At 42.8% G+C, this 14,925-nt stretch overlaps 1 protein-coding gene across 1 annotated transcript in view; it reads left to right on the forward strand.

The window, feature by feature from the left end:
• The first annotated feature begins 6,428 nt into the window (after window positions 1–6,428).
• Window positions 6,429–14,925, forward strand: part of LATS2 (large tumor suppressor kinase 2) — a 51,848-nt gene continuing 43,351 nt past the window's right edge. The window contains exons 1-2 of the mRNA XM_074860060.1: window positions 6,429–6,597; window positions 10,918–11,497. Of these exons, the coding sequence (XP_074716161.1) occupies window positions 11,159–11,497 (339 nt within the window). The 5' untranslated portion in view covers window positions 6,429–6,597; window positions 10,918–11,158. The remainder of the gene's footprint in view (window positions 6,598–10,917; window positions 11,498–14,925) is intronic.

The raw sequence follows: 14,925 nt of genomic DNA on the forward strand, positions 1-14,925 counted from the left end.
TAATTGTCTTTGAATACACATTAATAGTACTTCTGAACACATGCCAGTGCCCATTTTTCTATGCCATGCCTTCCTTTACTCTGTTCCATGTCCAGTTTTCTCTCAGAATTTAATGAGTTGAAATTAATTTCTGTTATTTTTTTTTTTCCTTTTGAGCTGATTTAGTCATAATAACAAGGCTTACAGGGAAAGATCCAAGTCTTGTTGAAAGATCTGATCCAAAACTCATTACCATGGTCACTATTTTTTTTATAATCTTCCAACTACACTGCCCTGCTTCTACAGACTCTGGCAGCTCCAACATCATCTCAGAAGAGGAATGGTTTCCTCTGAGTCCCACATCTCGACCAAACCACATATTATGTTGGGAACCCAAAATGTGTTCAAATGATATCTAATCTGACAGTTTCTTGCCCTTTTCTGAACTATCGCTTTTCCTTGTATCACTTTTGATAAGGCAGTCTATTAAAAGTGCTGACTTCTGGCTCAATTCTGGCTTCCCTTTAGCTGGGAGACAACCATTCATATGTTTGTAAGCTGACAGGGTTATAGCCTGTCTAGTTTTATTTTCCAAGGATACTGGACTGACAGCCCTCACTGTTGAAATCCTTTGTTAGTACATTTATTCCCTCTGGCTGTACCTTCTTGTCCTAAGGAAGGACAAGAAGGATATTGCTAAGTTTCTAAGATGTGGACACCTTGAGGCTTTCTGAAATGGTCTTGTTTTTGTTCAGAGAAGGGTTTGGAGTAATTGTGGTAAAATGCCTGTGACTCAGTCTGGTTTGCAACCAAATGGACGTGGGTTCCCAACTAACTCCGAGGATGCAAGTCTTGTGCAACCCCCTGCTGTGACTGCTGCATCTGTGTGACATTTGCTCTCCCTATTGGCAATTATCTGGCAGGTTTCTCTGGTGAGGTGTCTAGTAGGTACGTTTCTAGTGGTGCTTTCGGGGAGTGTGTCATTTAGCTTTAGTGACCAGGCATTAATTGCAAGCAGGTAATTAACTGAAAGTACCCATTTCAAGACAGTTTTGTTCACTGCCATTTTGGGCTTCATTTGAGTAGCTTGTGGTCTCTGTCACAAGTCATTTTTGTCTCTTCTTCCAGGGTCTTATCTAAAAAATCTCAGATTTCCCCTATGTATGAGCTACTCAGTGGACAAAGCATGTGTCATTTTATGCTGACGTAATACCTTATTTCTATATTCTCAGTGAAACGAGACACCATTTTTTTCTGCTTTCCAGACTTCAGATTTTCCATAAACCAAATATATCACAGGAAATAGGAGATTTTTCTCCTGCACTGTTGGTAACAGCAAACAACAAAACACTGGATTCAAGTTAACAGTTGAAACATATTAAAGACATCTTTTCCTTGATAAACTCACTTCAAAATATGTTTTATTTATCGTAGAGGTGACAATATAAATTCCTTAGCAGCCAACAGTTTTTAAATTGATAGATCAGTCTAATGCAAAATGCAAATTTGATAGATACTTTAACAAATACTTAATTTTCTCATGGGAAGAGCTACACAGGACTTTAATACGAGGCCTTCTAAAGAGGTACAGTAAATTACCACAGAAATGAACACAGCTTTCTTTTAAATTAATGATAAATTATGACCCTGGGCTTTGAGGCATCAATTTAACATAACGATAGCTCACAGCAGGAGCTATTCATCCAGAGCCTTCCTGGTCTTTCTGTGGGAATCATTCCTCTTTCCTTACAGACAGGGAAGCTGAGGTTAAGAAGTGAAGTGGTTTGCTGACAGTTCCAAAGTGGGACAGGGAATGGAGAAAAGCTGATCTATGCTATCTTTGGCTCAACAGACCTGGCTACTACCCCCTCTTTCCAAATCAACATGAAATGTTTTAGTAGAGTATCACCCTTCTGAAGCCTCAGATGGTCTCTTACGGTTGTAAAACACACTTTCACTGGTGTGTGTATGTGTGTGCGTGGGGCAGGGGGCAGTCTGTAGTCTCCATGGGTGTCATGGTCATTTCTCCCCACATGCTTTGGTGCTGCTTTCCCATCCTGTACTCCTCTAGGAGTTTCCCAGTCCCAAACACTCAGCTCTATACCAGCGGCTCTGGGAATTTCTTTGTATTTTCTTCTCCAGAGTACTGCAGAAGAAAAATGCCTCGTTTGTTCCCTCAGGGTAGGGGTTCCTCACAGCTCCCTCAATTTTTTTCCTCCCCACACAGGCATTTTGGGAAGCTACCCTTGTCCTCACCAGTTCCAGAGTCCCTCATTTTCTGTACCAGACCAAGGGCTTTGAATGTGCTCATGTTCCTCCCACACCTTTCTGTCTGGAGGGTGAATCATTCAGGGCGTCTGAGGCAGGAAGGGCAGAGCTGTGGTGGGGGTATTGTTATGTTGGGAGATGCTAACAGCTACTGTGCCAGGCCTTTGATGAAAAGATAATTACAGGCCAGATTGATGGTTGCTGGATGCCCTCACCAGATGCCAGGGCTTCATGTGTCCTGCATTACCCCCTTCTCATTTTCTCCAGGATCAGAAAGGCGCTGCCTACGGATGCCTAAAAACATTTCCTAAAACTTTGGAATCAGTTGGGTGTGATGTTCAAAAGCCGTCTGCATTGCATCTGAACAAAGCGATGCCATCAAGCTGTTTGTAGGGACTTGAGACTTTGGTCGATTCATTCCCAAATGGAGAGCACAACTGGCTCGTGCTGGTGAAATTCCACACAAAGTTCCGACATTCCTGATGTCCTCTCGGGCGCTGCCTGGGCTCCAGCTGCAGTCAATGATTGATATGCAGTGTGGGGCTGGGGGCAGAGTACATAGGGACATGGGTCCTTGTGAAACAGAGTTTTGAACTTTCTGTGTGAGGGCTATAAAGGCAGTCTGAGCATCCAGAATGCCTTACCCAGCTAACATGAGCCTGGGTTCATGTTTCCTCTGCAAAGCTGAGGCAGTTTCCCAGTCAGATTTGTCCTATTTCATCTACTTTGTGCTGAAATCAAATGTATTTCTGAAGTATTGGCTCTTATGTTCGCTACATCTCTGCTGCCCCAAAAGAATGCTGTGATAGTTCTCGTAGACATAGTCCTGACAAAAAAAAAAAAAAAGCATATGTAAACCATAGTTAGAATTTGGTTAGAGTTCATTTTTTCACCCACTCAATTCTTGAAGCAATGAGCCTAACTTTGAGTGCCACAAATGTAATTTTGCATCACAGTTAAACATATACTTTATATTCACATATAGGTTGTGTTGTCTGTACTGCGCTGGAGGACTCAGAACTCCTGTTTCTGTTTTGCATTGGTGATTTGGGAAGGATGATTCCCTAGAATCATTCTGCAAAGAAAATCAATATATTAAAACAAGAACATTTCAGTGATGTTTACCTAAGTCTTTTTTCCTTGCACATAATTCATCCAACAAACTCAGTGGTTTGTTGTAGATGTGTTATCCTAGTGAAGGATGTCACTGTCAGCAAATTCTTTGTGTCTATATGCTCATACACACATATGTTCACATGTTCATAATCATTTCACGTGTGTGTATATATTCCTCTTTTTGAAAAAAGACTAGCAGAGAACTAGACATTGCTGATATTGCTTTATCTTTCTTTTTCAAGTTTTCTGAATAGGTTCAAGCTTTTACTGGCTATCAGTACTGTCTAAAGAAAAAGTTCATCCACCCACATCACAATTATTTGGTTGCTAGGAGTATTTTTAGCAGCACGATTTGGTAATTGGTTCCAAATAAAATAGTTCAGAAAGAATCACGCTGTGGCCCAGCTAAGAGGTATGGAGAGGGGACGAGGCGACTCACAGCATTAGATGTGAGGGGATGGAGCTGCACAGAGCTCCAGCTTCCCTCACTGTCTCAGGTGGAAGGAGAAAGAGTGTGAAATGGTGGAGCTGTGGTCCCTCCCACCTTACCCACATAGTGGAGCAGACAGCTGCCCAGGCGAGTCAGGAGATGAGTGCTGTAATCACCATAGATCCAGCAGTCACTGAAGCAGAGCCAGGAATAAACACACTGACCCTTGCTCATGGTAGATTATTATCTCATGGTCTAGTCTGTGAACAGATTTGCTCGTACAGACAAATTGTATTGTTCATTTTATGTAGCATCTTTCCTTCTGGAGATACCTTACTGTGGAGAACATAGTTGGGAGGAAAAACTTGACTGATACACAGTAATCTCCAAAAACTTAGAGATCAAATCATGTTTTAACAGAGTTGTATCATGCTACAGCCCAACTAAATTCCATTTCCTTAGTATTTTTGAGGAATGTGATTTCTAATAGCTTGGGTTTCTAAAGGCTAAAAGCAGAAATAGTCTAAGTCTGTGGCGGACCAGCCAAATACAGGTACATTCTAGAGAGCAGACTGAAGCCATCTCTCCTGTACCTGCTGCTCTGCTGGTGGGAATTCAAACTCAGCATCTCTGTGCAAATGCGTGAAATTCAGAAAGTGCAGCTGGCTGGAACTAGGAGGTGAAATAGTGCAGCTGATTTTCATTCCCAGATGGATTGGAATGCAAAAGGAAAACAAACAGTTCCAAAGGAGAAAAATAAATGAAAATATCTGTTTTACCTAGATTTAAGAATGTGGATGACAACCAAATCTTATGAAAGAGGCTACTAGCACAGAGTAAGCAATTTTTAACTCGATGCTTTTCCTTTAAACCAGCCTGAACTTTGTTGGGAAAAGGTCTCAAGCCATTGAGCAATCTCTGGTTTGGGCAATCAGTTGCTATGCTTCATCGGTTAAGCACAGCAGTAATTCAGAAAATGAAGCCATGCTGCATCTGCCATATCATTTAAAATTTACTTCAGTTTTGCAGGTATTTGAAGATTGCAAAATGAACCACATTACCCTGCAATATTCTGCCGATGTTGGAATCTGCTCTGAACCTAATGGGTTTCTTTAGCTCCCCAGAGTCGGAGGTTTCCTTCCCCCTGCAATATATTCCAGTCAATTACACTATTGAAATTTTGACAGTAATTCATATACAGTAACTGGCTGCCCTCAGATGAGACGCTAAACAATTTCTGTGCACCAGGCTGCATTTTTCTCATGAAATGTAGCACTCTATTGGCAGTCACTTCTCTCAAACCAGCATCATTTGTAAGCACTATTGACAGTTTGCATGGAAGGCATTTGGGAAAAAAAAAAAAAAGACTATGATAAACAAGCTCAGAGAACATCCTTGGATAGGACTGTCCATGAGTAATATTACTTATAAAAATAGTCCCCATGGCTTGGAAAAGGCTGTAAATACAGCTCTCATCCTGGAAAGACAGTTATGCACAGACTTCTCTTTATATGTGTTCTTGGTCCTGCTGAAGACACGGGGACTAGTCACATGATTAAAGATGTGTCTTAAGTGTTTGCAAGACTTACATTTTCCCTGCCAGAGTGCCTCTGCAATGAGCACCTATCAGCTTTGCAACAGGATTTCAAGAATTTTTAAGTATTATTTCAGGACTGCAGGCTTCTTCCATGTTAATGATCTAAAGATATAAGCATATATATAGGAAAGCTTACTTTCTTATTGCCCTTACTCCGTATTAGTATTCCCTGGTTATGGCTAGTGTGCATATCTGTCACACTAAGGGGTCAGAACCAAGCCTCCCACATCCAAATATTGCTGTATTTGGATGTGTGTGGATTATTTCTCATTGATAATTGTCTTTATTAAAGACCATAGAGATATCTAAAATCAGAATATTCCTGCTTTTGTGAAAAACAGGCTCAGATCCAGGCAGCTCCATCCATAACGAGGTCAAACACGCGCTTTGCATCCAAAAATCCTTTGCAGCTTGAGCCTGCGTTTTTTGATCCAGATGTGAATTCCCTGGCTGCCCTCCTCCAGCACCTCATACCCCTCTTGACACGATAAAATACGTGAAAAATAAGTAACGCCCGCTCAGAAAAAAAAAAAAAAAAAAAAAAGCAGCAAACCAGAAACCAAAAAAAAAAAGCCCGAATAGGCATCGATAGTCCTGGTGCTTTGTGCGTGTGTGGTTTTAGTTCAGCGTGGAATAGTAATAAAAGATTATCACCACAAAACTCACACCTAAAATGAGATCGGGGCGTCGTCCGGGAAGCTGACGGGCACCTCCAAGCCGCCTATTTCAGCCCTTTTTACCTCAATAAGCAGAGGCAACGCTGTTCCCTCACCACCTCAGTCACCCCTCTCCCCAAAACCCAGCGAGGGGGCGGTGTTGTGAGGGGAAAGAGTGTCACAAACTGCCTGTAAATCAGGGGGAGAGCACCCCGAGGGGACCGGAGGGCGGAGGGGAGGCCGGAGGCCGGAGGTCCCCTCGGGGTGCGACAACCCTTAACGGCCCTTCCCGCCCTAGAAGCCCCTCCCCCCGCTGGTATGCGCCGGGAGGGGGCGGGGGGGGAGTGGAGTGACGCGGGCGCCGTGGGTCACGTGACGCGAATGGAATGCCAACAATGTAGCGAATGTCCCGACTGCGCCCCGCACTCGGCGCCCGGGACGGCCAAGGGGGAAGATGGAGACCGGCCCGCGCCGTCGGGGTCGCCGCCGCCGTTGAGCCGTTCCGTGACGGCCCCCGGTAGGCGAGCGGCGGCGCTGGGCGCCCCGAGGAGGTGAGTGAAGGCGGCGGCGAGGGGGGGGGCGCGGCGCCGCGGTTTCCCCTCAACTCCGGGTGTGAGCGCTCCTCCCCCCCCCGCTAAGTGCTTTTCCCTGAGGGGAAAGTCGTGTGGAGAAGGGGGGGAGCGCGAAGGCGGGTCCGTCCTTGAAGCGGGAGTGAGTGTCCCGTGTGTGTGTCCCGCTGCCGGGGGCAGCCTCGGCGCTCTGCCTGCACTCTCCGACATTTTCCGGACACCCGTGTGACAGCCCAGCCCTAGTGGGGGGGGGGGGGGCTGTCCCGCCCGCTTGAGGCCTCTGCCCCAGGCTGGGCAGCCCGACTCCCCCCCCGCCGCGGCGTGGGGACCAGCTCCGCGGGCTGCCCCAGCAGGCCGGAGCTGCTGGTGAATGGCCGGAGTTTATTTTGGGAACTTGCTGCCTGCGAAAGGAGTGTGTCAGGGGCTGGAGAGAAGGAGTCGGGGCGCCCGCGTTCCCCGGGGGTACTCCCCGCCGGCGCGGGGGTTGGAGGCGACGAAGCTGGGCCAGACCCCGCCGAGGGTTGTCTCTGGAGGTGAGGGCCGGGGGGAGCCGAGTGGGGGCATCCGGAGCCCGCCGAGTCCCATCTGGCTGCGGCGGGGCCCTGCTGTTCCCAGTCAGTTGAAGGTCACTGCCAAAATTCTGCACTTCAACACCCTCTCTCCTGCCTCGTGAGTGGTGTGCGTGTTGAAATACCCCCTTCCCCGGCGTAGGCACTCGCGCAAATGACGCAAAAAAAACCTCCAAACTTGTTTGGAGTGGCCAGTCTCTGCGGTCAATTACTGCTGGTCTGCTGGGATGGGGAAGGTGAGCTGTTTCCCACCGCGCTGGATTGGGCCAGTGCTTACGGTTGGCAGTGGGACGCAGGCACAGTTACTTTTGCAGGAGGAAGGAGGAATGATTTGGGGGAAGATCCTCACTTCAGTTCTTGGCACTTTCACCGTGTGCCCACTCATAAAGGGCAGCGTGGTTTGTATAATAATGAAATTCTTGAAACACTCTGCCCCCCAGCCGACAATCTTAGACCTCCAGTACAAAGTGGACGTCCCTGCTTTCATGAATTTGTGATCCAAAAAACCCCAAAGCAATTAACTGTAAATTGAACGAGGGAAGGCAGTTGTAGCAGTTTCTTAAAACTTTACTCCTTCCTTCTGCTGTGATCTCTAGGTCAGCTCACTACAGTGCCTGCACGGTTATAGACGGGGAAACAGCTCACCAGCTCCGGGTTTGGGACTTAGCTCCTGAAAGCTCCTGAAACTGAGCTTTAGTTTCCTGCCTGTGTCCCAGCTCCACAGACACAGTAGCACATGCAGCCTGTTGGTGAATGAAGAAACAGGAGAGTGAATAGCTAGTGCTGCTGGGACAACAGACATCAGCATATAATTTCAGTGTGGTTGGTTGGTTGCTGCCAGAGCAGCTTTTGGTATTTCTCAAATGAAGAAGAATAATGAGTTACTCAAAAATTGTTCTAACTTGATGCAGTTAAAGTAATGCTGTGCTTATCCTGAAGATATAATATTTCAAATAATGGACAAGCTTCTAATTAGTGCAGAATATATAACATTTTGGAAAAAAACCTTAGGTTTAGTCAGAATGGTTTGAAGCTCAAAAATAAATTCTGAAAAATCCTTTCTCGTCGTGGCAGGAAGGCTACTGATACATTCATGCTGTAGGCAAGGTGCAGATTAGAAGGATTTGGAGTCATCCAAATCCAGATGTACAGTCAGAAGTGAGAATTAGACACAATGAATATCTTTTAAAGCATACAACCCTTTTTTGCTAAAAATGCAAGTCACGGGAAGATTTTAAAAAGCAGGCAGCTTGTCTTTCTTTGTAAATCATCTGTAATATTTAATGTTCTGATTTCTTGGCTTATTTTACATATTTAGTTAAAAAACCTTTCTGCAAAATATGAAACACATTTGCCATTAGCTCCAGTACTTACTGTTGTTACTGTTCTCATTCATTCTGTCTAAACGATCAACATTTCTTTCTGGTTTAGCAGTATTGTAAATGTAAGCTGAGGAAGTTGCCAGCTGGCTTGACCTAGCATTATTAGACTCGAGCTTAGGCTAAAGGTCACAAAAGTTCTTTATGTGAAGCATGTGTGTAAGCGGGAAAGCAGTCCTTTGCTGAAAAAAGGTGGGGGGGTTGCAAGCTTTTCCAGCACATCCCAGGCTTGAGGATTGGCACAGGGGCTGAAAAGGAAGAACAACCCAGATTCCTAAACCCGGCCATATGGTGCCTGCTGCTGTCAGAAAAAGAAGGACAGTTACACACCAATTAATTGCTCTGTATCTTTTAAGCACTAGCTAGTTATGATGTAATCCTAAAAAGGCTGCAATACTATTGTGGGTTTTTTTTAACAAGGCTATGCATTATCTTTTACTATATTCTAAGTAGAAAATATTCTGTTCTTGGGATCCTTCAGTTGCTTTCATCTTCGTTGAGAACAATGAAAACTTGATCTGTTATTGACTAACAACGTTGTTTGTGGAAATACCAAAATCTAGATGAACAGTTTTAGCACTTCCCTTCAAAACAAGTGACAAACCCTGTCCAATGTGTATGTGGGCATTTATGTCACTCTTAGTTCTCTATGAATTAGGATTGCAGGATATCCTTAGAGACTACTGAGTGGAGGAGCTCAAGACCGCAAATACATTATAGGTGTCTTTTAGTTAACTGAGCATTTCAATCTTAGTGAAAGAGCTTGACGTGGATTCATCTCAAGTGATTAATCTGTGCTCCTGCATTTCAAAGTGGTGAGCCATCATAAAAGAGTCTGGGGTCTGACTTCACTGTTGCATTTCAGTCTTTGATTGTAGAGGAAAGCTTGAACTGGACTCTCTACTAATGAGGAAGTGGTGATGAGTTTCGGAGGCGAATGTGTCCAGATTCTCTTGGCCTTCACAATAGTAAGCTGTTTGCTTGGCAGTGAGAAGTGATGGTAAATGTATGGAAATGGTTGTTTTGTTGGGAAATACTGTAGCTATCACAGGAAGAGTTGTTGCAGTGAGTTGAGTTCCAGTGTAAGCATGTGAAAATAAAGAACAATACTTTCTGGAGAAACTCTCTCCAATGATAAATGTGCTATGATCAGAAGTGAAGTGCCTTTTTGAAAAAAAAAAAAAAAAAAAAAAAATCCAGTTGACTTCTGAGTGACCAAGAGGAACATACATACAGTGTGTTACTATCTTCTGTATTTGTGGTTTGAAAACAAGTGAACAAAATTCTAACCTTCCCACCAAAGTGGCTTGAGCACCATTCAGGAGTCACTTTGTAAGTGCTAATAGCAGCAGCAGAAGCAAACTTGAATGAGCAGCATCAATAGCGAGATGACATTTCTGATTAAGCTATCTTTTTAATCCTCTTCTGAATGCACCATTATTTAATGTTTCTGTTACGGTGATGCCAGAAGACTTAGTTAAGGTAGGATTCTTGTAACTTCATGCTGCACAGAGATCACAAGTTGCACAGTAGCTCAGCTCTGCTGCGTAGTTGTTCTTTGCCGCATGTCAGAAGAGAAGCATAAAGCTGTCTCAAAGTCTTTTTTCTGTGTTGGGATGTTAACTGAGCTGGTTCTGCCTCTTCTGCTATTACTGAATAGCTCCATCTACCCCTCTTTTCCCTTTCTTCCCTATAAGGCACAGCTAATGAAATACTGTAAATCCCCCCCCCCCCTTTTTTTTTTTTTTTACCCTCCTCCTCCCAGTTCTGGGGAGAATTCTTACCTTCAGGCTTTGCTAAGATATTCATGTGGAAAGGCAAAATATCTTGTCTTTCTGTTATTCACTTTGTTATTGAAATACTAGAAGTTGCTATGGTTAGAGTCATCAATATTTCCATTATAAATCTTTTTCATAAACTGCTGAAACTGAGCTCAGCTAGTGTAAAACAAACAAAATCTTAAGTGGGGGAAAAACATTTCATGAGCATACTCTTCCCTAATTATGAAATAGGATAGGCTTGTCCAGGATTTGGTTATGCAATTGGGTGGGAAACTTGCTGCAGTTAGGTACTGTAAAATTCTTAAGTGTTGTAATTTTTAAGGGTTTTATTTACATTTATTTTGAAAATGAAACTAAAGAAAAAAGGAATTATTTATTGGTTATATTGAAAAAACCTTTTGGAATCCTGTTCTTGGAAACAGATAAAGTGAAAATCGTTAAAGAGAATCCAGCTGTGACAGCTTAATAGGTTGAACTGATTCACTTTCACTTAATTAATTGTCATGCCGTTCCTTCAGAGGCATTTACAATACCAACTTAATTGCATGTACTTTCTATTTTCTTTTGTTTCAGACACTGTCAGTCTGCAAAATGATGATTCCAAGGATTTTCATTTTCTGTAGGAAACGTGAAGATCGTGAGCTGAAGTAAAACCTTGGCAGAAATTTCTTGAGAATTTTGCCTTCTCTTTTTCTCTTTGAAGGATTACGTTTACAAGAAATTGATACCATCAAGCGACACTTTTGCAAAATAAAGTCATTTTAAAAAACTAAGGATAAAGCTGTATTTATGCTCAGAGAAAACTGGATTAACAATGAGGCCAAAGACTTTTCCTGCTACAACATATTCTGGAAACAGCAGACAGAGATTACAAGAGATTCGAGAAGGTTTAAAGCAACCATCCAAATCTTCAGGTCAGGGACTACCTATTGGACCAGGCAGTGAAATTTCTCTGGAGCCTAAGATTTTAATAGGGAAGGATGCTGCAAGGCAGCAGCAGATGAGACAAACGCCTAAGTTTGGACCATATCAGAAAGCTCTGCGAGAAATTAGATACTCTTTGCTGCCTTTTGCTAATGAGTCGAGCACTACAGCAGCTGTTGAAGTAAACAGGCAGATGCTCCAGGAACTGGTGAATGCCGGTTGCGATCAGGTACGTATGAGTTTGGAGGGGGGATTGTCACTGCCTTCAAAACAGGCTTATACTCAGGACTGAAGAAAGGATTTTCATGGAAGTTATCAAGCTTGCCAGTTGACAAAATGCACCGATTCTTCTGACAGTCGTGTTGCTGTATGACTGGGAGAGTAGATGGACTTGCTGTTGAGAGACGTGCCTAGTATGGGGTTAATTCACGTTAAAGATGGTCATGGCGACCTCTAGGATTCACTTATGATTTCTACAGTTGAGGTATAAGGCTAAACATGGTAGCTTGTCTTTTTTTTTTTTTTTCTTCTTTTTTTCCTTCAATACCAGAACAAGCCTTAGCTATGAGTAAGAAGGTAGAATTTTGTCTAGTACACCTAAGTGCAGTTCACTGTCAGAAGCAAATAGAAGAAACAACAGAGGCAGTATACGGTCTTTAAAGAAGCTCACTTGCTGTTTGCCAGAAGCACGTGGAAGTGATTGGATGTTCAGCAAGCAGCAGTGGTTGGGTGCACACCTTTTCTTCATCACCTCTGCTTCTATCAAGAGATGGTAGCCCTGTCTTAGATAAGGGGCTTAGCACAGAGATGCCTGCTTTTGTTGTTCTGAGATTGATGCTAGAACATATTCTTAATTCAAAGACCATTCACATGGTCTTGTGTTGAGCTGCTTCCAGTGTTGGTATTGACTTTCACCTCTGTCCAGAATTGTTCAAAGTTTTGCTTTTTAGAGATGAAGTGCTGTTTTGGGTTCAGATTCTAATTATTGTAGAAACAACTTTTTTTCCCATGTGATTGTTATTGACCAGCAACACTTCCATTTATAGTCCTTGATATAAATTGCAGAGATTTAAAACTGCAGTGCTTTCAGTGGCATTTCCTCGATTTCAAAACTTAACCTCCATTGACTCATGGCAGAGTGTGAGTCTCTTGACTCTCCTGGACCATATGCTGAATCTGTGTAATAAAACTAACATCAGGTATTACTATAAACAGTCTGCATTTCTCTGGAGCTATAGAGACATTAATTAGTGCTGTTTCTATTCCGAAGAGTTTATGCTATGTGAGATAATGGGGGTTAGAGTAGATTGCAGATCCAATGAGAAGTATTGCAGTACAACTAAATGCTTCCTAGTCCAGTGAACCGAGATGCTGTACTGAATTATTTAACTGGAGTAACCAAGGATTTTCTCTGATGTCAAGCATGCCATGAAAACACAGTGTTTTTTAGAACTCTACCCTCTAAATTTCCCTAGCTATTTAGGATGAGAACACTCCCTGTGTGTATGAGCCAAGGTTAAATGAGCACAGCTGGATTCTGGATTGGAAATCTGCATTTGGTAGGTTACATGGACAGATCGTTCACACACAGTAACAGGCTTGTTGGACTGAAATCTTGGAAAGTACTCTGAGCACACTACAGCACAGAAATGTTAAGCCAACGTATAAAACAGAAATACCTGAGCACCTGTTAAAATGTATTAAAGGCAGTATAATGCACTGTGTATGTAAAGTTTTTAATATCTTTAGCTATTTTGACTTAAACAGTCATACAATGACTGCTCCTTATAGAGCACTGAAAATGAGCCTGATTCTTACTCTTATGTGGAGATTTTTGCTACCTCCTTAAATTTGGCTGCACATTTTTGGTGTGGTGGTTTTTTTTCCCTCATTGGCCGTGATCCTCACGTTTAGCTTTTCTCCCTAGCTGTGACTTGTTGCCTGGAGATAGCATTATTGGGCCTATCCCTTAGGTGTGTTTGGCATTCAAACCTAAGCATAAGCAGGATCACAATTGGCCAGAGTCCAGATAGAGGTTCCAAAACTGGAGTCTTGTGACTAAAAATGCTGGGTTTCCTAATGCGGGCCCAGGCCATATGAAGGTTGGCTGTCCTGGAGGGTTATGAATGAATGGAGCTTCTTCAGATGGTGTGAATGGTACCTGGCCCTGAGGATGGAATGGTGTAGGGTGACAGACTTGATTACTACCTCTAGATTCTTCCTTTCCTCCTGGTGCCTGAGCTGTTTTGAATCAAATGCTGAACTGTTTCAGAGCATGATGTGTAGTAAATCAGCCATCCCCAGCTACCCTGTTCCTGCTTGTGAATCAAAGCCTTTAAATGCCCATGATATGGACATCTTCTGTAGTCCTGCAGGCAGCTAACAGACCTCTGATTTAACAGAGAAGTGAAGGCAGCCTCAGTTTCTTTACCTCTGGACCCAATGCTAGTGGAGGTTGGTAAATGGGCATTGAAGTTGTGTCCGTCCTGCCTCCCCACCCCCCCCCAAAGCCAGGAGCAAGTGTCTAGACGTTAAGGATTTCTGTCCGTGAATACCTAATGATCTACTTGAGCCTTCCCCTACAGCTACTCTGTGGAGTACAAGATCTTACACCTCCTGATCCTGTTGCATGGTACAGTAATCAGCTGTTCCAACAGCTGCAAGTATCCTGAAGTTGGCAATTTGTCATAGGAAGCACTAATCATGGGTGTTCTAGGAAGTTGTGAAGAATGAATAGATGGCTATAACATTATTCAGTTTGATCTTATGCGAACTCCATTTTCAAGTTGGATTTGTGCTGATGCTCTTTGGTGTTCTAGATGGAACACTGGAAGGTAATCCTGACCTTGTCGGTAATCTGTTCTGGTGGACACCACGCAAAGACCAGGATTCTTCAGTCTGTTTATTGGGCCACAGTAAGGATTTCTGAAAGGGTGAATTGGAAAAGTGACAATTAGAAGGAAGGAGAATAAATTTTAGAGGCTGGGGAAAGGCTACTTCTGTTTATTACTTTTATTAGCTTCACTCATCTAGCATATCTGTAGCATGGTTAGATTTTAACAACAACCATTTTACATACTGCAAGAGACATTGTGTATTAGGTAAGATAAATGTAGGGTTTGTAGCTCCTTGTTCGGCCTAAGTTTTAAGATGAAATTGGTTTAATTAAATAAAATGAAAACATCATAACATTTTATTATTTTATTCTTGTTCTATGAAAGACCCATGCAGGCAGGAAATTGGTGATAAGCTGGTTGATAAACTTAACAACTATATAAAATGCAGTATAATTCATGAAGTAAATACAAAATTTTTGTGTCTTTCAGTTACAGTCATCACAGGTGTTATATGTGAAAACTTTTTTTTTTTTAAATTGATTAGGAAGCTCCCAGTTCCTTTTAAATGACCGATGTTCTTTCACAAGGTTTTCTTTTCAGCCGTTGTGTAGCTTATGATTTTGTAGTGAAATCTGATCCCCAAAACTTAATGGGGACTTTTGCTGTTGACCTGAAAGAAGCCATGATTACACACTTTTTTTTTTTAAGAGATACAAAACAAAATTACACACCTAATTAGTCACAGTTCTTCCTAAACAAATGGAGTAACTTGTCTGTTGTTTGCTTAAGTCATCTTTTCAACAGTAATTATTTAGCAAGT

The sequence above is a fragment of the Strix uralensis genome, chromosome 2 (assembly GCF_047716275.1).
Source record: "Strix uralensis isolate ZFMK-TIS-50842 chromosome 2, bStrUra1, whole genome shotgun sequence".
Lineage (NCBI taxonomy): Eukaryota > Metazoa > Chordata > Aves > Strigiformes > Strigidae > Strix > Strix uralensis.